At 53.5% G+C, this 23,037-nt stretch overlaps 5 protein-coding genes across 5 annotated transcripts; 2 read left to right on the top strand and 3 right to left on the bottom strand.

Annotated features, from left to right (window-relative positions):
* Positions 1–2,786: 2,786 nt before the first annotated feature.
* On the bottom strand, positions 2,787–3,918 carry ENH_00066070 (hypothetical protein; the record flags this gene model as incomplete). Its single annotated transcript, XM_013582276.1, has 3 exons — positions 2,787–2,899; positions 3,321–3,439; positions 3,830–3,918. 3 exons carry the CDS (start codon positions 3,916–3,918, stop codon positions 2,787–2,789), a joined length of 321 nt encoding a protein of 106 aa, XP_013437730.1.
* Positions 3,919–7,913: 3,995 nt separating this feature from the next.
* On the top strand, positions 7,914–8,552 carry ENH_00066060 (acetyltransferase domain-containing protein, putative; the record flags this gene model as incomplete). The annotated part of the gene is made up of 1 exon (XM_013582275.1): positions 7,914–8,552. The coding sequence occupies one exon, from the start codon at positions 7,914–7,916 to the stop codon at positions 8,550–8,552; it is 639 nt and encodes a 212-aa protein (XP_013437729.1).
* A 588-nt stretch (positions 8,553–9,140) lies between these two features.
* ENH_00066050 (hypothetical protein, conserved) lies at positions 9,141–10,454 on the bottom strand (the record flags this gene model as incomplete). Its single annotated transcript, XM_013582274.1, has 2 exons — positions 9,141–9,762; positions 9,910–10,454. 2 exons carry the CDS (start codon positions 10,452–10,454, stop codon positions 9,141–9,143), a joined length of 1,167 nt encoding a protein of 388 aa, XP_013437728.1.
* Positions 10,455–14,401: 3,947 nt separating this feature from the next.
* Positions 14,402–17,296, top strand: ENH_00066040 (CMGC kinase, Dyrk family, putative; the record flags this gene model as incomplete). The annotated part of the gene is made up of 3 exons (XM_013582273.1): positions 14,402–15,559; positions 15,763–15,834; positions 16,121–17,296. The coding sequence occupies 3 exons, from the start codon at positions 14,402–14,404 to the stop codon at positions 17,294–17,296; spliced, it is 2,406 nt and encodes an 801-aa protein (XP_013437727.1).
* A 1,662-nt stretch (positions 17,297–18,958) lies between these two features.
* On the bottom strand, positions 18,959–20,327 carry ENH_00066030 (hypothetical protein, conserved; the record flags this gene model as incomplete). The annotated part of the gene is made up of 4 exons (XM_013582272.1): positions 18,959–19,144; positions 19,339–19,668; positions 20,002–20,047; positions 20,266–20,327. The coding sequence occupies 4 exons, from the start codon at positions 20,325–20,327 to the stop codon at positions 18,959–18,961; spliced, it is 624 nt and encodes a 207-aa protein (XP_013437726.1).
* Between the last annotated feature and the right edge of the window lie 2,710 nt (positions 20,328–23,037).

Genomic DNA, 23,037 nt, shown 5'->3' with positions numbered 1-23,037 from the left:
GTGAACAGTGTGAGCAGCACTACTCAGATGTTCTGGCGCTTCTGCTGGTGCAAAGGCCAATTCAACTGCTCCTGCTTGGCTGCTCTACTTCCTGCATGATTGCGTCATTCGGTTCTTCCTGGCTAGTGCAAACGAAATGTAGTATTGGTGAGCAGTGGGAGCAGCACTACTCAGATGTTCTGGCGCTTCTGCTGGTGCAAAGGCCAATTCAACTGCTTCGGCTTGGCCGTTCTACTTCCTGCATGATTGCGTCATTCTGTTCTTTCTGGCTAGCGCAAACGAAATGTAGTATTGGTGAGCAGTGGGAGCAGCACTACTCAGATGTTCTGGCGCTTCTGCTGGTGCAAAGGCCAATTCAACTGCTTCGGCTTGGCCGTTCTACTTCCTGCATGATTGCGTCATTCTGTTCTTTCTGGCTAGCGCAAACGAAATGTAGTATTGGTGAGCAGTGTGAGCAGCACTATTCAGATGTTCTGGCGCTTCTGGTGCTACCGAAGCGAATTCAACTGCTTCTGCTTGGCCGCTCTACTTCCTGCATGATTGCATTATTCTCTGGCTCCTATAGCAAGCCAGTGTGTCTCTTTTGCTGAAGCGCTAGTATAATCTGGAACAGCAGCACGGCGAAGGCGTTCGTATGTGTGGAAATTCACTTCATGTGGACAAAAGCGATACGTGTTGGTAGGACACAGATGCATGAAGACGTGAGCGACGAACAGCAGCATCAACTGTATACAATCAGAAGCAGAAAGAAAGCTAGCCACACAGACTGTTTGATGCTTTTTCGTGCTGTTACTGCAGCGCAAACCACAGAAAGAGGTCTTTTGGGCATGAATGCTGATGAGGTAGTATTTGACCCACAGAGGAGGTGGAGAAAAGGGCAAAAATCGGACAAAATCGGCAAGAATTCAGGAGCAACAAGAGAAAAAGGAAGTCAGGCAGCAGCTATAGTGGCATCCGCTGCAGCGGAAGTGCCTGCAGCATCAGCGGTAGCAGCAGCAGGACTAGTTAGTTTGTAGAAACGGAGGGGCATTCGAAGGCCATGAGGCTGTGGCATGCACGGTTGCATCAGCATTATGTCCAGTACAAAGAGCTGCAGGAGCATTCCACAACATGTAGCAGCACAACCAACAGCCTTACTGAGAAACTTGCTTTTGCTGTCTGTTGTGGCTCGAGCTTGGGTCGAAAAGGACGTTTTCAGTGAAGTGCATGACGTTGTGGAAGTGTTGAACATGCAGAAAAAATACAGCATTGCTGCAGGAAGTAAGCGAAAACAAGCAGCATTGCTGCAGGAAGTAAGCGAAAAGAGAGATTTCAAAGAGACGCGTACAGTATTCGCCGCAAGGGACGTGCTGAGCAGATGAATTACATTTCCCAGCAACAAGAGTGACGTAAGCAGCGGCAGCAGAACCACCAATAGGTGCACCGAAACCGTAGGGGTGAATGCATTGGCAGCTGTTGCAAAGATACAGCAGCACTGTGGCACTGCGACAGCAGATGCGGATGTGCAAAAGCACCAGCTGCAGCAGAAACAGCAGCCGCACCAGTGGAATTACACATGCTGCATCAGGCTGCAGTGTATGTGGAGCAGAGGTGCATCAGCAGCCTGAGCACCGAAAGGAACAGCAGCAGCAGCAGCAAACCCAGCCTTCTGTGCGGTTTGGTTTACATTATAATCATCGGTTATGCATTGAGGGAAGGTCTCCCGTGCAATTTGTTTATAATCGCTCATACATTTAATGGAAGAAAACCCAAACAAATTACGACCCACAGTTCCTGTGACAGATCTGCTACCGCTGCTCTGCTCTTTTATTTCGATATTAGCTGACTTTGCAGCAGTACCTCGAAGTTGCTGCTGCGAGTAGTTCCCGGTGATGAACTACACTTGAGCTGATGCAGAACCTGCTGATTTTGCTGTTGCTGCACCACGTGCATATGTTGACGCCAAGCCCTGCAAAAAAACACCTGCTACAATAGGGGGCTTGCTGATGCCATCTCTTGCTGCTGCTGCCGCTAAATGAGCAACTAGCAGGGCCACTTCTGCTGATCACTCACATCAACTGCAAAACAAAACGCGTAAGAACGGCAAGCTCTAGGCGTCAGGAACTGAATTTTATGATCTAAACCTTACAATTTAAACCTTGAGAGCTGAAACCTGAACCATACGCCTGGCGTGGCGCTGAAACCTGAACCATACGCCTGGCGTGTTGCTAAGTGGCAGTCTCCTCTCTGCTTCTCTTGACCTCTTTTCCCCTCCGACCGTTTTACAAAAGCTCTCCTACAACTTGATTTTGCTTCTGACGCTGATTCCCCCGTCTTACACGGTGCTGCAGCAGCTGTTACTCCTGCTTGTGCCGTTGTTGGGCACCTTTCCCCACCTAAAGTATTTCCAGCTAGAGCATTGGCAGCATTAGCAGCAGTAGTAGCAGCAGAAGTAGCAGGAACAGCAGCCACAGCAGGGGTAGCAGCAGCAGGAGCCTGCCTGAACTCATTCCCCAAAAAACAAACTTTAGGGCTGCTATTGCTTCCTCGTCGCAAAGCGCCCCTACAGTGTTCAGAGCTGCTTGCTGTCTTCTGTTTGTCCCTGATAGCAGGAACTAACTGCTGCACCTGCTGCTGAATGCCATGGTTCAGCTGCTGCATTCCTCACTGAGCAAAGTTCATCTGCTCGCGTTAGGTACTGCTTTCTCGTCGCAAAGCGCCCCTACAATGTTCACGGGTGCTTGCTGTCTTCCGTTTGTCCCTGATAGCCAAAACTAACTGCCGCACCTGCTGCTGAATGTCATGGTTCAGCTGCTGTATTGCTCACTGTTTTTGAGCAGGTGCTCGTGCTGTCGCTGCTGCTGCTTCCACGGCAGCTCAGCAGCGGCACTGAATGCCTTGTTCGCATGCCAGTGTGACCCTGCACACACACGCAAACCCAGCAAGAAAAGAGCACAAGAGCACAAGGGAAAAGAGATGACAGAGCGTAATACACGGAGTGCATATCAGGCATAACACACGCGAATCGGGCAACGGTACTGGATGTCTTGCTTGTACACCCGTCTTTCTGTTCGATGCCGGCGCGCACACCCAGCAAGCAACCAACAAGCACAAGGACATGAAGGCACAGAGATGAGAGTGTATGTAATACACGACGAGCGCATCGGGGATAACGCATGCAAAGCTGGGCAGCTTAGCAACGTTACCGTTATGCCACAGTTGGTGCAAGACACCTATAAAATCCCAGCAAGCAAAGGGGAGCTAGGGAGAAAAAATGGACACATCATGCAACACAGGCTAAATCTTAGTGGATCGTAGGTCAAGTCTACTCTCGCACTTACAGTAACTGATTGCGCCAAAGTCGTCTGCAATGGATGTAGCGCCCCAAATGCGGGAAATTGCGATTATCACCCTTAGCATGTCGCAGAGGACGTTGGTGACATGTTGTGCACAAGAGGCACTAAAAACACATGCAAGTAACAATTGAGGCGGCGAGGAGCACTGCATAGCCAGCATGGATTCTGGCTTAGAGGCGTTCAGTCATAATCCAACAGATGGTTGCGTCGCGGCACTAGCTTTTCAGCTAGCCGCATTAACCACGTATCTGAACCAACTGTTCCTCTCGTACTAAGTTGGATTCCTGTCGCAGTATCCAATTCATCAGTAGGGTAAAACTAACCTGTCTCATTGAGCTTGCCTTAGGACATCTGTGCTATTGCTTAACAAATGCGCCTCCGCAGCCAAACTCCTCATCTGGCTGTGGCTTCCGCATTGATCAGCACCCCACAGAGTGGACACCATAAAACAAAAACACCTTATTCTTTACTTCCATACCGCAGTTCCTACTAACCGAACCTTGCGCCGCTCAACTTCGGATTTCATATGGGATCCGTTGCAATAGACGCAGAATGAACGACGGCAGGCCACATACTCCTTCATACCGTTCGCGTTCGCTGCAAGCAGGTATGAGACATCGCGCGGAGCTGCAGAGATCGACAATGGACTGCTGGTGAGGCAGTGCCCTGAGCTGCAGTGACGGTTGAGAGGACATAACATCTGCGCATTGCGAATTAGTGGGGAGGATAGAAGACAAAGCTGCCTCAAGGATGAATGAGAGAGAGTGTGTGGTTTGCGTGCTTTTGAGTTTGTGTTGAGGGTACTCTTTGCATTTTGGGTGTTTATCTTTGCCCATAGGTAGGGACAGAAGCTCGCAAGTGGCGTTATAGAGCGATGCGAGCTGTGTGTAGGTGGAAGTACGTGCTGGCTATGGGTTGAACAAATAGAAGGTTGAGGCAGGAGGTCTGATTGAGAGGATAGGAAGGAAATGAACTGGGATGTTCGCTTTTTGTTGAGTGGACGGTGAGCTCTTTCTGGTGAATCTTTTAGGTGAATAGAAGAGGGTTGAGAGGTGTTGACTTGTTCGGGGGACAAACAAAAGGGCAATATCGTCACCCAAAAGGAATTCCTGCGGAGTCCCCTGCCTCAGTACTAACCGCGCCTTGCGCCTCTTAAGTTCGGAGATCGCATGGGTTCCGGTGCATTAGACGCAGTGTGAATAACAGATAACCAGGTACTCCATCAATACACCTCTACTTCACACACGTTCAACCAACTTTCCATGCAACGTCGCCTTTCAACACCAGACAGGGCATGTGATGCCGACAAGTAACAACCCACTTCCAGGCAGACAAATCTCTTCGACGACGCCCCGCAGGAGGTGTGATTCCCACAAATAGCAGCTGACCGCACGCACACGCATGCCTTCCAAGACTAACTGCTTCGAGACTGGAGGACAAGAATTGTAAAAACTTAAGTGAAAAAGCTATAAATTCTGTTCCGAGTGAGCTTGTTTCTCGGCTTTCTTGTAAGACGCCACTCAACATCCAAATGTTCTAAGGAGACATGCAGGACGGAATGTGGCTGCCCAGCGCGCTGTCAGTAAGAGAACTCGTGCATTTTTCCTTCCTCGCTTGGAATTAAGGTTTACTAAGGCTGTTTACCAGTTTTGCTGCGCATGCATTTTATTAAACTTGAAGAGTTTTGGAATTGCAGTGTAGCACCACGCTGTGGAACAGGGTATATCCCAACCAATAATGAAATTACCTTCCGTGAACTTAAGCCTAAGTGTACGGCCTTTCAGTATGCATTTTATTTAACTAAATGGTTTCAGGAGCATGCACTGGTCCTAGAAGTGACAGGTTAGGCAGTCAGTGGATCATCGAGTGCTGATTCTCTGCAGCAGCGTGGAGTAGTCCTGGAGCCAAAACGTACACTGCACCAGACTTTTCTACGCACCAGTACGTTGTCACAAAGTAAATCCTAAACGTTTGTCTTTCTGTAGCAATATTCAATGGACAACATAGGACTAATATGGGAATACGGAGTGATTGGCGTGCGAGGTCAGAAATTCAAAGCGTAGGCAAAATTGGCACAGCAGACATAAGGTTTTGATTTAAAAGATGAAACAAAGATTAAGGGTTCATGCGGTTCATACGGAGCCCGACAGCACCTGAGTTCGTTGCCTGCTCTCTAAATGGCAATTAAACATCGTTTTGCACCGGGCTTCATCGGCCTGCAGATAAGTATCAAGCCTTGTTCTACGTGCTGTCGACAAGCAATTTACGTCCGACTGAGTCTTTAAACGTTTCCACGCTAGCCCAGATCTCAGTAAGGCATTAACTCTCAAGGCCTCCGTACCATCATGCTTTTCCTTTGAAGAAAAGAATCGTGCGGTGAAGTGCATTGTCCATGAGCCCCCAACGCGTAATGTGTAATATTTGCTTAAGCACGCGAGAGCGGCTGCCACTTCTGGCATAACGCGCTTCTTTGGCAAACGTCCAGCATAGCCACTTCATTTTGTACACTTTTTGCTTCACTTTTGACTTTTGGGTTGCACTAAATTTCAGTTCCAGAGGCCCCAAAGTATCCACATTGCTTAACTATAGGAAATGGGAGCTGAACCCCGAAATATTGTTATGTACAGATCACTGTTCGCCATGCTCATACTGCTGCGCAATATACTGAAGGGCCCTTCAAGAGACGGGAGCGAGCAACGAGAGTCTTCACATCACGCACTTGGCTGTTCATGGCCGTCAAAGGCGCGTACACGCTGCAGCCTGGTTCTGCTCTCCACTCTGCTTAAAGCCAACGAACACGAAAATCGAGGCAAGCGACGAGCTCTACAAAAGGTTGCATACTTGTTATATTCAAATGATAGGACTTCCCTTGCTGAGGAGCTGACAGCTCATAAAACCGAACTTTTCCACAGCCCTTAGTACCTCTTGTAGCTTCTTCCCAGCGACTCAATGCGTGGTCTCTGCCTTTCACAGCCTTTTCGGTGCCTTACAGCCGCTGCGCCTTCACCTGTCAGATTGGGACTCTGTTCCGAAAACTTTTTAATTTAAAGTTTCATATCGATGCAGGCGATCCTTTCGATACCCTGGCAGTAGTTCAGGCAATATCGCAGCGTGATGAGTTTCCTGGGTCAGGCTGCAGCGCAGTTGCATCCCATTCGCTTGAAAATAGCAAGAGTCTCCGAGTACTATACAATGTTATCTTAGGGATATCTAGAGCAAGTTCTGCAACAAATGAGAATTGCTGCACCAGTTAACTCAGCTGGACGACGAGGGTATCGATCCCTCTACCTCTCGCATGCTAAGCGAGCGCTCTACCATTTGAGCTAGACGCCCCCACGCGGTGTGTTTGTAGAATTAACGACAGTGTAGCTAACTGATCTAGAAGACAGTGTCGCGCAAGCAGCATCCGACGAAAAAGGAAACTGAGGTAGCGAGAATCAGAAACGTACTGCTGGTTTTAAACTTGCCCGAGAGATTCTTTTTAATTCTACTTAAGTGGACTAACCGCAACCGGCGCTTCCCTCCATTAGCAATCATATCCTCTGTGGCACGCCTTATGTTTTTCAGCCACATTGTTGTAATGCATGTGGACGGCGTAGAGCCTCCCCCAACATTTCGCGTGTCTCATTCAGCTCATTTTCTTCACGTTTTTCGTTTTCAAGTATTGATAGACACCTCGCACGACGGTAAACTCCACAGCTCGCAGCTGGCATCCTCTAAACGTAGACTTGTTCCTCATACTATATGTAAAAAGGAGAGTGTTCATAAGTTTTTGCTGATAATGTATCTATTGGAAAAATATATCTTTATGCCTGCGTATCTGGAGGGAAGCATTTGGCCAGGATGGAGCACGCGATTGGCAGGGTTGTTGTGCATGTCGTAGAACTTTATATTCTTCTGTGCTGCCAACTAAATAAGCACCAAACTCGGGCAACAGGCATAACGTACATAACGTGAGGTAAAAGCTTCAGGAGATTGCGTTAGAGTTTGTACCTGCTGTGCGGCTGTTGCATGCCCACACCGCACTGCGAGACCGACGGGCTCAGCGTGTGTCTTTCTATCGAAATAAAATTGTCTTTCGAAAATTTGCTTTAAAAATGAACAATCGCAACTGAATTTGGATAGCACTACTCTATAGATGATAGGCTGCTGTGTGCTTAGTGAACAGTTGCTGGGCCAGGATGTAGCAGCCGACGAGCAGGAACAGCCTACACCAACTAGCTGCAAAGCTATCTCTCTTTCCTTCTGCCTGTCTTTATCTTTCTCACTAAATTATTGTTCAAGCTCCAGGCCGCTGTCCCCTGCAAATATTGGCTGGGGAGACAAGGATAATAATTATCCCCTGCAACTGGAATAGATGGCACCACGCGCCTACTCTGCTGCCACTATACGAAAGGCAACGACAGCGGCAGCAGCGGAGATTATCTGCAGCAATAGCAGAATCAGCTGAGGCACACGGGCTGCCATACCAACACCAGCGGCGGGAACAGGAGTGTTGAAACGAGCACTGCCAGCTTCAGCAGCAGCGGCAGCATCAGCAGCAACAGAGACCCAGAAGCAGCAGCACAAGCAGCAAAGATGTCGGCGAATTCTACGTCAGGATTCGTGTCGTGTTGCTGGCTTAAAGGTTCGTCTGCTTGCGAGAGCCCAGTGGTGTTTACGGTGAAGGACAAAAAGTACATCTTGAGGAAAATGAGAAGGACAGATTATGAAGCTGCACGCGACCTGCTTCCCCTCGTCAGCCGCTGTCAGCAACAACTAACGGAAGCAGACCTATCCATTATATTAGAGCAGCCAACTTATTTGCCCTTCTGCTGCTTCGCTGCTGCTCCAGATATGGGTGCTACCCACACCGCTGCAGCTTCTCCAGAAGCTTCTTGTGTTGGATCTAACGGCTGCGATGAAGCAGCTAGAGCAAACGCGCGCAATACCGATTCCGTTCCATCTGAGGGGCCTCTGTGCGGCTTCTGCGAGGTGTACATACAGCCCCACTTGGGAAGAGCAGCCGACGGACGGCTAGAGCGGGTGGTTATACACCCCAGCTTCCGCGGACAGGGTTTAGGAACCCAAATGTGTCGTTTGGTGTTGCAAATGGCGCAGCAGCAGCTGAGTTTAGGCAGAATTGACTTGACTGTTGAAAAAGACGACGCCAGACACATTTACACAAAGCTGGGATTCGAACCCGTGCCCACGGAAACCCTCAGGCTTAGCTTCTGACATGTGAAAAGTCTAAAGCCTTTCCCTGCTTCTTATTTAAAACGAGGATTTTGCACATTTGAAGGGAAAGGTGGCTTAATAGAATATGCGCCAAGAGTACTGTTTGCTTCAGTTGAGCAAACCTTCCACGAGGCACCACCGTCGCTTTGGGGCCGTATGTTGCTGTAGACTATTGCTCTGGGTAGCAGGCCAACTCGCCACCTTCCTAGTTAGCGGCCTAGCTAGCCGTCTTCCTGGCTAGCCACCAGCCTAGCTAGTTGCGTTGCTGGCTAGAAAACTAGTTCCTGGGCTGGTCAGCCTAAAATAACGGAGTGATCTGTAGCCTTGAACACATGTCGCGGGGATTCTAAGAGCCACACTCAACAGCTACAGTCCCCAGCAGCAAGCAGCGAGCTACCACAGCCAGAAGATAGTTATGACTGCCAGTGGCTAGCTGCCACCAGCCAAAGCCAGCTGCGCTCCTACTGCACACACTGGGCAGCTGCAGCAAGCTGCCTCTCCGCTGTGTATCGGGGGCCCTCCTGCAGCGAAAGCGGGCACCGCCGCCGCAGCAGCAGTAGCACCTGCCGCAGCAGAAGCTGCAGCAGATTAGAACATGCGCTTCCAGTTTCTCTTCTTGGCATGATAGTTGCCCCACTCCTTGCCGGAAATGGGCACCTTGTGTACATATCCTTCAATGAGCCGTTCCATACGAGGGAGGCCCCACTGCCACTGCTGCAGCCGCTGCTGCAGCGGCCGTTGCAGCGGTTGTTGCTGCGCCAAGCTGTACGTACAGCCCGTCACATGCACCATTCCAAACTCGTCCACACGCCCCACCAGTGCAGACCGGAAGAACCAGCCAGCGGGGGCCCCTCGGGCGCCAAGGGCCGCCGGCCCTCCGAATGCGTCGGCTGTTGCTACAGGCCTCCCAAAGTAGGTGCTGCTGCTGCTGCTGCTACTGCTGAAGAGCAGAATGCCGTTCTCTGCTGTGGCTGCAGCAACGCCTGGCACCAGCTGGCCCAGAGCAATTCCCATTTCCTGCCCCGCTGCTGCCGATGCCGGCTCCGCTGTTGCCGCTTCTGCAAGTGCTGCCGATGCCCGTTCCAGAGGTGCTGGGGGCACTGCTCCATCCGCTGCGTTGCCCTGCTGCCGCTGCACGGCCACGACGCCAACTTCTGTTATCGTTAGCACATGCAGCACTGCTGCGGCAGTAGGCAGCAGCTGCTGCCACCTGCAGCAGACGCGTAAACAGGTGCAGACACACACAAGTACACACAAAGGATCTCATTTGTTTTCATTGCCAGCAACAGCTGCTCTTACTGCGCTTATCGCTGCTGCTGCTGCTGCCGTCAGTTCCCGTCGGGCAAAGGGTACCCACCCTTCAATAGTTGCAGCCACCCGTGCTGCAGGCAGAGCTTCTGCGACAGCAGTAGAGACAGTGGTGCTGCTGCTGCTGGTGTTGCTGCTGCTGTCTTGTGGCGTTTGGCCAGCCATTTGAGTAACATCGCCTTCGTCGGTGCAGATAATGCAGCAGCTAAGTCTCTGCCGTGCTGCTGCAGCAAGCTCGGCTGCAGAAGCTACTAGATCTTCCGATGCCACGGCTAGTGCACTTCTTGCTGCTGCTGGGACTCTTGCTGCTGCAGCCGCGCGCTCATATATGGCCAGCATCGCCGTGGCAGTCTCAAGGTCCATTGCCAAAGTCCACTGTTGCTGCTGCTGCTGTTCCGGCTGCTGCTGCAGAAGCAAGTGCCATGTTGCTGCAGCACGCGCGCGCGCCGTCTCAGCAGATAGTGCTGCTGCTGCCGCATCAGCAGCTTGCTGCTCCAGTGCCACCTGCAGCGGGAGCGGTACAGGATCTTGCGGCTTCCTGGTGAGCAACAGCATGCTAGATTGTCGCTGTAGCAGAGGGAGGATGACTGCCATCAGCAGCTTTGACTTCGTGATGGCAGCAGGCGCAGCAGCTACAATGGCAGTGTCGCCTGGAATGATGTGCTGCAGCAGCTGTTCTGCATTGCGCTGCAGCTGCTGTTGAACTGTTGCTGCTGGCAGCAGCACCTTTCTTGGTTTCCCCCAACAGCAGCTCGCCTCTACCAGCAGGCTCCACACGTTGCTGCTTTGCAGATTGCTGCAGCAGCAGCTGCTGCTGCTGTAATCAGCGCTGCTCGCTCTCCTGCTGGTGTCGCTGCTGCTGCTGCTGCTGCTGCTGCTCTTGCTGCAGGCGCCTTCAGCAGCTGCAAGCGCATCCTTGAGCTCTCGCAGAGGCCCCAAAGGGCTTCCATCGCTGCTGCACAAAGGCACCCACTTCGTACGTACTGCAAGACTGCGGCTGTATGTGCGGCCCTTCTTAACAAACAGCCGCGCCGTTTCAGCGGCTGTTGCTGCCTGCTGCTGCTGCTGCTGTTGACGGCATATGTCCGTCGCTGCTGGGGCTGCAGCACTGCATATGCACACGTGAACCCCCAAATGCTCGCAGAGAGCAGCAGCAGCAGCGGCAAGGGCCGGATGAACTAGCAGCAGCTGCGTCCTGGCCTCAGCTAGCTGCTGCTGCAGCAGCCGCAAACTTTTGCTGCCGCTTATGACGCTGCTGCTGCATGCATTAGGTCTTGTGCAGAACATTTCTCCTCCATTTTCCTCAACCGCTGCTGCTAGGGGCCTCGCTGCTGCTCCACCGGCTGCGGCGACGCCTCCTGCAGCAGCAGTTGCTGCAGCTGCAGTCTCAGCAGCAACAGCAGCATCACAGAAAGGTAGCAGAGCCGCAACTCCGTCAATAGCGGCAATTGCAGCAACTGCAGCAAGGGCCACAGGGGACGGAGGCAGGAGTACGCCAACGCGGAGGCCTGCAGCATGATCCTGCTGCTGCTGCTGCTGCTGCTGCACGCGGATGCCATAGTACTCACAGGCCTTGGCAATTTGGTTAGCTAAGCTCCTGCACCGGAAACAGTGCGGTAGCAGCAGCAACAGCTGTAGCAACAGTGACAGCAGAAATACGGCAAGAGCAACAACGGCAGCAGCAGCAGCTACGATAGCAGTCCTGGCAGCAGCAGCTGCAGCATCAAACAGGCAGGGGGTTGGCTCACTGCTGCAGCTGCTGTAGAGACGCAGCGTCCGCGGTCACTCCATTGGCAGAAACGGCTGCGGGGCTACTTGGAGGCAGCTGTGGCAAGAGCAACACCGGCAGCAGCAACAGCAGCAGCACCGCATGAAGCTGTAGGCACTGCAACAGCAGCAGCGGCGGCAGCAGCCTACACAGTGCTTCCTTCATACCTGGCTGAAGAGCGTGTTGATACTCCTCCTTGCCTCCCTAAGACTGAAGCGGCTGTCGCTGCTGCGGGCTTCGTGCCTGCAGCTGCAGCAGCTGCAGCAAGTGCAGTGCCAAGTGGCGGGAGGCCTTCCCTTTTGGGCCCACTTGCTGCTGCAAGAGACCGTCTGCGAGGTCCCTGGGGGTGTTCCTGCCCGTGCTTGCACCTCTTGCAAGCTTGTTGCCGGTGTAACTGCTTTTGTGGAAGCCACTGCTGGCTTTGCTGCTGCTGCAGCTGCTGCTGCAGCGACAGGCGCTACCGTCTGTCTCTGAAGCAGACAGCAGCGGCACAGAAGCAGCTCAGCGTGCCGGGAGGCCGTGGTTGCAGCGATGTTTCGCAGCATCTAGTCCTGATGAGGCTCCTGTTGCTGTTGCTAATGTTGCTGCTCTCGTTGCTGCCGGAGCTGCCGGTGCTGCCCGTGCTGTCCTGCTGCTGCTCCGAAGGCCTCCTCGAAGGCCAAGTCGTCGAAGTGGGCTTCAAGCTTTGCCTGCAGAGCGCAAAGAAGGCGCCCGTGGGATCGGTCCGCCTCCTGGAACGAGCAGGAGCAGCAGCCGCAACACAGGCCAAGGGTGAGGCTTCCGAGAGGCGCAGGATCTAGATAAGTAAAAATGAAAACATGTAACTTCTGCAGCTGACAGCGGTTCGAGGTTCAGACACTCGACGGCTGGCTGCTGCTGCTAGTGTAGCTGCATGCATTCTGCAGCAACTGCAGCAGCAACGCCAGTAGAGGCAGCTTGCTACTCTTCAGCCAAGGCTCCACCTGTCTAAGCAGCAGCAAGTCTGCGTTAGGTTTGATTTTTCCTTCTTCGTCTTATGGTTTTCCAGTGCAGCGAGAGCAACAGCAGCAGTCGTTCATCCAGACAGCGGCATCTCTGCTGCCGACAGCTGTGTGACCCCTGAGGTCTATACACACACTGCTGCCTCCTTTAATCGGAAGACGCAAGGACACCAGGAGAAAAATAGCAGGCTGACTGCAGCAGTAGCGAGGGGGGAACGACTCTACTGCAGTTACAGCCGTAGCTCCAGATAGCGCACACCTTGAAGACGGATACCAGAGAGGGACAGCAACGAGATGCCAAGAGACGGACAGCAGCCACAGCAGCAGGAACAGCAGCAACAGCAGCAGTACACAGCAGCAGCAGCTCCCACAGCAGCTTCGGAAGGGCGGGAGATGCGCCACCTGCAGCTGCGGGTCTTTTGTCCCACAGCGGCTAAACTCTACGCGGCAGACAAAGCTAGGCCGTAGTCTAAGCTGAGCAGCACCAACGGCAGCAGCGGCACAAGCTAAAGCAGCAGCAGTAACAGCACGGAAAAAGCGGCAACAGCGACGCCGTCTCTGCGAGGAAAATGAGAGGCTCTGACTCGCCTTCTCCGAGGCCCCACCAGGCCCGCGCTGCAGCAGAAGTAAAAGCATTGACTACAACTGCAGCAGCTCCAACTACGGCTGCAGCAGCGGCAGCAGCACTAGCTGCAGAGAGCAGCAGCGCAATCGAGGTCGCCTCGCTCAGGCGCATTGGAGACTTCCTAAGGCTTGTTGAGGAGCGCCGCCAGCAGCAGCAGCAGCAGCTTCAGCCGCACCAGCATCCTCCTGGAGCGATTGTCACATCCGTCGGGTCGGCCTGTTCTATACAGTGCAGCAGCAGCAAAATTGTGCACCAGCTGCAGCAGAAGCAGCCGCAGCAGCCCCTCCTACCTGCTTTGCGGGCCCTCTTGGCCGACCTGAAGGTCCTTTGCGATCGTGCCGAGTCAAGCAGAAGCAGAAGCAGCAGCAACGACCCATATGGAGCCAGCAGCGCCATAAGAAGCAGCGAAGAAGAAACAGCAGCCACAGCAGCAGCAGCAGCAAAGCCTTGCGTTCGGTCAGCCATTGAAGGCATTCTGGGCTCTGCGGGGCCCATCGGCGCCTCAGAACAGCTCGGGCTGCTGCGCTCTCTTCTTCGCAGTGAGGGCCTGCCTCGTGCTTATGGCCAGATGGCTCACGATGGGTTTGCTGCTGCTGCTGCGCCTGCTCTGTCTTCTGCTGCTGCCTCTCCCGTTGCAGCGGCAGCAGCAAACTCCACCGGTAAATACTTTGAGACCTGCGGCAGTCCTTCTCCCTCAACGCCCACTCCGTCCACTGCTGCTCCACCACCCTCTGCTGCTGCTGCTGCTGCTGGGTCAGCCCCGTGCGCAGTCGGCGCTCCAGCAGCACCTGCAGCTGACTCCGCAGCAGGCGCAGCAACGGGAGCAACCCTGCGAGTGCTTCGGGAGGAGGCAGCAGCAGCAGCAGCAGCAGCAGTATCAACCCCCCACCTGCTGTCATTTGAGGGTGGCTGCCTGCGTGCTGCTGATGCTGTTAGGCTCTGCGGCCAGGCCCAGGGTCCCTCCTCAGCGCGCTTCATTCCAAAGTTCCGGGGCAATCCGCGCTGCTGCACGCCGTCGGGCGCAGCAGCAGCAGCAGCAGCAGCGGAAGCAGCAGCAGCAGCAGGGAATAGACAGTACCAGGCATGGCTTGAGGGGGCCTACTTGCCTGAATATGATGCTAACGATGAATACACTGAAGACACAGATCCAGGCTACACCCCAGTAGATATGACACAGGCGGAATTCCTTGCAGCTTTCTGTGGGGCACCGCTGGGGGGCCCCTCGTGGGGGGCCCCCCACTCAGAGGGTATGCATCCTTTGTTCGCACTTGGGGTGGAGCCTGCAGTGGATGTTGTGGGGGCCAGACTGGAGATGGCTGCTGCAGCAGCGGCAGCAGCAGCTTCTGCTGCTGCTGCTGAACAGAGTCAACTACCGCAGCAACAGCAACAGCCGCAGCAGGAGGTGCGGCAGGAGCAGCCAACGCTGAGTCCATCTTCAGTAACTCGCGCTGCTAGTCTTTCTCCTGCAGCTACTGCTGCAGCAAACAAACATAGCTTGTTCAGGCTCGGGGATGAAGCTAGCTGCGGCAGCAGCAGCAGCGGTCGCGGCAGCAGAGCCACAAGCCGTCCCTCGTCACCGGCATTCGGGGGCCCCCCTACTTTCGGAGCGCTGTCTGCAGATTCAGCAGCGGAAAAGTCAGACATTGTGAAGCAGCACGAGCAGCCGCGGACGAAGCCCACAGAGCAGCTCCAGCTGCAGGAAGAGCAGCAGCAGCAGCAGCAGCAGGCTTCAGCAGACTACGGAAGGATTTTCGGCCTAGGAGACGTCGTGGACGCCCAGCGGAGCAGCTGCAGCAGCCAGCCTGCAACAAAAGCAGCAGCTGCAACAGCACCAGAAGCAGCAAAATCCCCAGAAGAGTGTCCTGCGGTGTCGTCTGAGGATGAGCTGGCTGGCTGCGGCATGCAGGAGCAGAGTGCGGCTGCAGCAGAGGCAGGGAAGCTCGCAGACGTTCAGCAGCAGCAGGAGCAGCTTGAGCGGCAGCAGCAGGAGGCCTACATCGCAGCGAGGACGTGGGAGGAAACGTACTGCGACGGAGACAAACAGCGGTTCCAGCAGCGGCAGCAGGCTCGTGCTGCAGCAGCACTCTCTCTTGCCTGCTATCCTCCTTCCCCAGACCCTGCATATCCCAGGCAGTGCCGCGTGAGGTGCCTTCGCAGAGGCTTGGGGGCCCCTCCGGGGGGTTCTGCTGCAGACGAGTCGGTGGTATATGATTGCTTCAGCCTGAAAGTTATTTTCAAAAGAAACAGCACGGGAGCCGATCCCCACAAGGAAATGGTCCTGCCCTCGGGGGCCCTTCTAGCTGGCAGATACAGGGTGCAGCATGAGGTACGGCCGCTGCAGCCTTGGCTTCTGCTGGAGTTCTCGCTGCTTGTATTGCTGCTGTTGTTGCTGCTGCTGTTATGGCTGCTCCCGCTGGTGCGGCTGCTTTAAATATTGAAAGCTGTTGCTGCTTTTTAGCTGTGTGAAGCTCCTAAACTTCAGGGGTTTTTCTGGGCTTATAGATCCGGCTGTGGCGCTGTTTCTTGCAGGTGGGAGCGGCCGCGTTCTCGCGCTGTCTTCAGGGCATAGACGAATGTACGGGGCAACGAGTTTGCCTTAAGGTGAGAAGCAGCAACTGCCTTTTTTGCCTTTACTTTGATTCAGATCTGCTGCTGCTGCAGCAGCAGCAGGCAGCCTCTTGCAGCTGCAGAACGCCTACGCTGTATCGGCAACAGCGCCAACAGCAGCAGCGGCCACGGAGAGGTCATCAGCTGTTGCGAGCTGGTGCTGCCTACATTTTGCTCCTTCCAGCCTACCCGGTGCAGCCGCTGTATCCAGAACCCCTGCACTTGCTGTTGGGGCCCCTGCCGTCAGCCCTGCTGCCTCTGCTGCTGTTGCTCGCTTCAGGTGATGAAGAACGAAAAGGAGTTTCTGGATCAGTCGCTTGACGAGGCGTCTGTCTTGCGCTTGCTTCTGGCTAATGGGGACCCTGACGAGTACCGTTTCCTGCGGCTTCTGGACTACATGTACGTGAGCGGCCACGTAGTGTTGGTGACGGAGTTGCTAGATGAGGATCTGTACACCTTCAGCACGGTCTTGAAAAGGCACAGGGAGCCGTCCTTTTGGTCCTTGGGCCGCATCCAAATTGCCGCGAGAGATGTGCTTCTGGCCCTCAAGTTCATACACCAGCTGCACATCATACACGGAGACCTCAAGCCGGAGAATATCCTGGCAGTATTCACAGGGCCGCTGGCGAAGGCGCAGAAGCGCAAGCAGCAGCTCCAAAGACAGCCACAGCCGCAAGCAACAATGACCAACGCGCACAGCAATAGCGGCAGCGGCAGCGGTGGCAGCAGCGGATTTGAGTCCGACCTGTTGGACCTCTTTAGGGTAAAGGTGATAGACTTCGGCAATTGCTGTTTCACCAGTGATGAGCTCGTTGTGTACACGCAGTCGCGCTCCTACCGTGCTCCCGAGGTGCTTTTGGAGTTGCCTTACTGTCAGCAAATAGACATATGGAGTCTGGGGTGCATAGTGTACGAACTCTGGACTGGAGACATGCTGCTGGGCTGCTACACTGTCCCTTCTCTGCTGGCCAAGATGGTGGGCCTCTTGGGGCCCCTCCCCAGCTACATGGCCCGCAGCAGCCCCGTGAAGCACCAACTGTTGGACCCTGAGGGTTTCCTGTACTCCTTCATAGATCACATTTCAAATGCGCAAGAATTTAAGCAGCAGAGCAACAACATGCAGCAGCAACCCTCCGTCAGCCTGGACATGAGGCCCCCAGAAGACACGCTGCTGAACCTTGTGCAGGACCACCTGCGATCCAGGCAAGGCGGCAGCCCAAGGCATCCCAGCAGCACCAGCGGCAGCGGCAGCAGCAACAACAGCCGCGTCATTCGTTTCTTCATTCCCAAACGCACCAGCCTCCGCCAGCGCCTGCGCTGCAGCGATGACCTGTTTGTCGACTTCGTCTCAAAAATGCTCCAGATTGATCCTTGCAAAAGATGGACAGCAGCACAGCTGCTCGAGCATCCTTTCCTTACCCCAGGGAGATATATAGATGGCATTAAGGCCCCCTGAACTAGCAAACTTAGCAGGGGGCCTGCGCAGGCGCCAGCTCTGAGCATTTGCAGCATGCATTCACACATTAGCGCGGTCGGGGGCAACGGATGCCCCCAGTGAGCGTCTTCGGTGCCTCCAGAAATCTGTCCTGAGAGCCTTTAAGACTGACTGAGACGCCCACAGGGACGTGCCTTAAGTTTCTTCTCTATTTATGAAGAGGGTAGCATAATGACCATGTCATTGGTCCCGCGACCAGCTAATATGAGGTCCTACAGAAGGGCCCATAGTAGCCCTTATACAAGGCTCACCGTATGCGAAGACCTTATTGACCTGCGTGAGAACTATCTTGGTGGTTCGTACTATTACTCCTGAGGCCCCCAAAGGGTACGTACACTGGTTCAGGGGTAAGCTCCCCTCTACACATGCAATCCCACCGAAGTTTGGGTTCTCTTAAAGGCGCCTCGCACTCAAACATCAGAGGTCGCCTCTAGGGCGTTACAGAGCTTGACGCGGAGGCCCCGCCCTCTTACATCAGGTTTGGGCTTCTCTTTGTTCTTCGTAAAATAAGCCTTCTACCTGTGTTCCCCTGTGGCACATATTAAGAACGCACAGTCTGCTGCCGCTGCCTGCGTAGGCTGCTGCTGCAGTGAGGCGGCCAAAGACAGACCGGTAGGGCGAGCTGGAACCTACCTGGCAGTGACGGGGCCACCAGCAGCAGCAGCCATAGCAGCAATTGCTGGGTCACCGTTTCGACTTCCTCCTGTTTGCCGTAGCATAAAAGTTACTCCTTCGTCACAAGGCTGTGTTCAGGCGTTTGTGCACGATCTACTAGTTGGCAGCATCGTGTGCATTAGCGGCTGAGCGTACCAGAAAATCGTACCAGGAAGTAGCGGTGGGAAGCAGCAGCAGCAACAAGCAAGGAGCCACCGAGGCGTTCACGCTAGACCCAAGCACTCCCGTGCAAAGCCTACTTATGTACACTTTGGGGGTCCAGCCCAAAACAGTGGCGGAAGTTCCGCTGCAACAGTACCAGCAGCAGGTGACCAACCCTCCTGCAGCAGCTTCACGCAGTAGCCCCAGTGAGCTGAGGCGCTCCCAGCAGCTGCAAGTAGGCAGCTGGCGGCTCTGAAGTAATGAGTTAGAGTTGGTCAGGGAGAATGCAGCAGCAACAGCCGACCAGCAAAGCAACCGCAGCGGGAGCTGCGGCGGCAGCAGCATCGGCGTGTTGAACAGCCAACTAAAGCGCAGGTTCACAATCTGCAGCAGCTTGCTGCAGCAGGAACCCCTTGTTCCTCATGTCTCAGGTGTGCAGCAAAGAAAAATACGTGTATTTCGCTACCTTGCGTGTTGGCTATTGTAAAGCCGTGGACCTCAAACGCTACGTTGGAAAAACTTCGATGTCTTCTAGTTTTCACTTTGGCTGGAGGGCTACGGGCCAGCAGAGCAACGAAAAAGCAGTGAAGTGAAAACAGTGAATGCAGTTGCCTGCAAGTCTCTGCAGCAGCAGCAGCTGCTGCGGCTGCCGCAACAGCGGCCGTTCACGCCCCTCCAAAAACCGTCCCTGTGGCCTCCCAGAGAAGCCCCTCGGGGGTTCCTGTACCATCATGAATGCATGCAGCTATGCACGCATGCGCCTGCGCATGCTTCAATGCCCGCAGCTTGAAGTTTCCATGAAAGCAACTAAAACATGACGGTGAAGAACATGGTGAGGAAAGTGTAGCTGATGTAGCACTGCAGAAAGAAGTAAAGGACCTCAAAGGCGAGCACGAACGAAAAGAGGAAAGAAAACAAACTGGAGCTCATCGTCGCCAAGACCATCTTCATCACCTCACCAAACACGCTAAACGCCAGCAAAGGGCGCACAGCCTACACACGCAAACAAGCAGATCCCCTGGGTCTTAAACCCCCAAACCTCCCCTTGGGCAAAAGTGCCTAGCCTCGCTGAACTCTTGTGCCCCCACATAAGCCTCTGCATGCAGAAGCCTCTGCCCTATTTCTGCAGCGACTGAAGGCCTGTGGCGCGGACTCTGGGGACTGGCTGCCTCGGCCTGAGCCCTCACCTGGAAAGTGGTGCGGGCCATGAATATGAAGTAAAATCGGAAAGACAAAAGATACTGGATGGCAAAATTGACCATTTTCAAAGGCGCCAGAAACTCTATAGCAAACACAGATGGAAACAGACCCGGACGTGTGCGCCTCGGCGGAGCAGCAAGTGAGAGAACAGGCTCTCCTCCGCTGTGGCCGGGCAGTCCCCCTTGGAGTCCCCGAGGCCCCTGGGGGGCCCCCTCAAGGGGGAGACCCGGAGAGCCTCCCAAGGGGACCCGGGAGCTGCTGCTGAAGCATGCTGCTGCGGCTGCCCTGGAAGGCACCAACGAGCAGGCCGCAGGGCCCTGTATGAAACGCAAATGAACTTCAAAGGTGAAAAGTAACTGAACTGATCAGGAGGGGAGTATATGGATGCATTTACAGACTGCCCATCCACAAACGGTGAAAAGAGGCTGAAATGGGAACGGCGGCGGCACATGCAACAAAGAAAGCATAAGAAGAGAAAGAAGAGAGGCACAGACAAAAGTGAAGATAAGTGGAATAAAGGCAGGCAAACAAAGCGGGGGCAGGCAGGGGCTTGCGGCGACAAAGACCTGGCACGAAGACACACACACTGATAGAAAAGCAGAAACCAAGGGAGCAGGAGCAGCGCAAATGAGACAACAGCAGCAACGCACCTTTGAAAGGAAACGAGTCCTTGATAGGCTGAGGTCCACTGCTGACCTGAGCACATCCCCACTTAACAAGCCCCAAAGATGAAACCAAGCAGCACGGATAAACTGCAGCGCATGCAGCCGTCTGTACACTACAAAAGCAGCAGAAAATTGCACCCATATTTGCGCGGACATGTAGACCTGTGGCTGATGGCAAACACGTGTACAGCCTTGACAGGGAGGAGCAGGCAAGAAAGAAACAATGTGGCTTCTCGGGGGCTGACTGACCACCTCAAGAGGCTCCTCCCTGCACAGCTGCAGAAGGCCCGCGAGGCCCCAGCAAACGCCATCTTCGGTGCTCTTTTCAAAGAGACGCTTTTTCGCTGCCCGCAGCTGCGGCAGCAACGGTAGCAGCAGCGGGAATGAGCCTCTCCTGGGACCGGTCTGGCTTCACAGGTCACAGACTCGCAGCCCCACTGACGAGATATATCGGTACAGGCAAGACAAAAATGCCGAAAGGAGCGTCTCTTCGCCTGGTTAGCCGCAAGTATTCTCCCCAGGGGCAAATGTGGGCTGCAGGCGGCGCCGCCGTAGCAAAGAAGAGGGATTTAAGTGAAATAAGAAAAAATCCACCTTCTGCTCCTTTATTTAATTTGCAATTAAACAGAAGACGTGGTTGTATTTGCCGTTCTGCTCAGAGAGAAGCCAACCAACTCCAGACTTTGATGCATGCAGTGGCTGGACAGAGGCCGCAGAGCTTGGCATAATGGACTACTGTCCGTTCCACTCTCAGAAGATGCAGAAGCTGAAATTTTTAAAGGACAACTGTTTTATATTTGTATTTTTCAAAGGCAAGAATGCATGGGAAGTAATCGATGCACTTCAAAAACATGTACGACGAGGGTATCGATCCCTCTACCTCTCGCATGCTAAGCGAGCGCTCTACCATTTGAGCTAGACGCCCGCGCTAGTACCCCCTTCTTGCTAGCCACAGTGCGATTACTACAACAACAATTTTCATATATACGCTCAGAAGAAAAGAAACCAGCTTTAAACGGTAGAAAACCTGTAGAATTTACAGTAATTCACATTTACAATGGAGAATGAAGGCCTCGGGAGGAGTGTTGGCGTGTTCCATATTTAGGGTTGGTCACTTGGTAGTGCTTTGGCTTGGAAGACTCAGAACACACACATAGAGTTGCGGGCAATTATGCCCATACACAGTTCCCTAAGACAGTGAGACGGGCTACTTGTTTTCACCAGTAGAATTGCTCGCATGTGCGCATACTCGAATAGATTATGCAAGGCAGTTTGTCTTGCCGCATTTATATATAAAAACAAACGATTTGGGTATCGTGTTTTGCCCATATGCTGGATCGCCGGCTAAGCAGTGGAGAGGTAGAGGCGCTGGTGGCATCGTTTTCAGGTAATGAATCCACACCATCGTCGCTACACAAAGTGCGCTCGATGCACTTGTAGGAGAGCCGCAGTCTCTTGCGGGAATTGAGTGGCAGCAGCGCTAGCAAAAGAAAGACAAATTATAGAAGCAATGACGACAAGGTAAGTGCCCGAAGGAAGCGATGAGGCTGCATCAGCAGCGCAGGGGGTTGCTCACAATGCAGCAACTGTTATATCTGTTCTATGATTCCTCTGCAAACAGTTTTGCGCAAAAGTTAAGCACAACGGGAGTGGACGACGAGGGTATCGATCCCTCTACCTCTCGCATGCTAAGCGAGCGCTCTACCATTTGAGCTAGACGCCCTTCGGCGGCTTATTATTTTTCGATACCATATACTCGCTGATTCATACATTTGCAGAAGGGCTTGGCAGCAGGGCGTTGAACGCATACTAGATGAAGTAACACAGATATTTCACTCTACAGAAAACAAAAAGTGTCCAGAGATACCCGCTATGAATGAATTCACTGCAAATGGAAATGGCAAAAGCAGAAGAAAACAGAGAAGCACGGTATTGTGACAGCTACACTGCACGCAGGGGCCGGACGGGAAGACATCATGTCTGGCCCCTGCATGCAGTGTAGCTATTAGCCATGCTTAAAACGGCCTACAGCGTACGACCCAAGGTTGGATGCTGGTGCGTCGGTTTTCACGAAAACTACTGGCGGGAAGAGTTCCCCGAAAGGGCATTGCTGCAGTGACCACCCTTTGTAAAAGTTGGCGGGGAGGCTCAAAAGGAAGTAAAGCAGGCATAAGTAGATATCTCTACATGCATACGTTTGACGAACAATAGCTGCGCAGCTAAAAGACAATAAGCGACAAACGCTGTGGTATGGCGCTGTGACTCAGCAAGCTCAAAACACTACTGCGTAAAGAGCGTAGGTGGCAGAGAAAGCTAGGCCGTGGATACAGGCAGAAACGAAAAAGTTCGACGGGCATCTTAAGACGCTTTCGGCCGTCATATATGCATATGAATCTGCCAGCAGTAAAATAGGCGTACGTGCAGTTCAGCAAGTAGATTCGCGTCTATATGAACAACACCAACAAGGTGAGTATACGCGAAAAAGTCCTGATATTTAGACTGATCGAAGTAGCTACATCATGGGGTAATAAAAAAGTATATGAATCATTGATGTGCAATTGCGTGTTTATCTGTGTGAGGAGTGACCTTGTCGGGGGCGTCTAGCTCAAATGGTAGAGCGCTCGCTTAGCATGCGAGAGGTAGAGGGATCGATACCCTCGTCGTCCACTTCACAATTCCAGCTGTCCTTGTTTCCACGGCACACTGAATACGCTTCGTAAGCCTTTGTATGTGTTAGCCGTGGCGGCTGCCAAGGCAGCATTTTGCGCGCTAGAGTTTTTGGGAAGAGTGACCTTGTCGAGGGCGTCTAGCTCAAATGGTAGAGCGCTCGCTTAGCATGCGAGAGGTAGAGGGATCGATACCCTCGTCGTCCACTTTACATTTCCAGTCATCCTTGTTTTCACAGCACACTGAATACGCTTCGTGGGCCTTCGTACGCGGTAGCCGTGGCGGCTGCCAAGACAGCATTTTGCGCGCTAGAGTTTTTGGGAAGAGTGACCTTGTCGAGGGCGTCTAGCTCAA

Source organism: Eimeria necatrix, genomic scaffold (assembly GCF_000499385.1).
Source record: "Eimeria necatrix Houghton genomic scaffold, Enh_scaff604, whole genome shotgun sequence".
NCBI lineage: Eukaryota > Apicomplexa > Conoidasida > Eucoccidiorida > Eimeriidae > Eimeria > Eimeria necatrix.
Note: the sequence above shows the minus strand (reverse complement) of the source record. Positions and strands in the feature narration are given on the sequence as shown.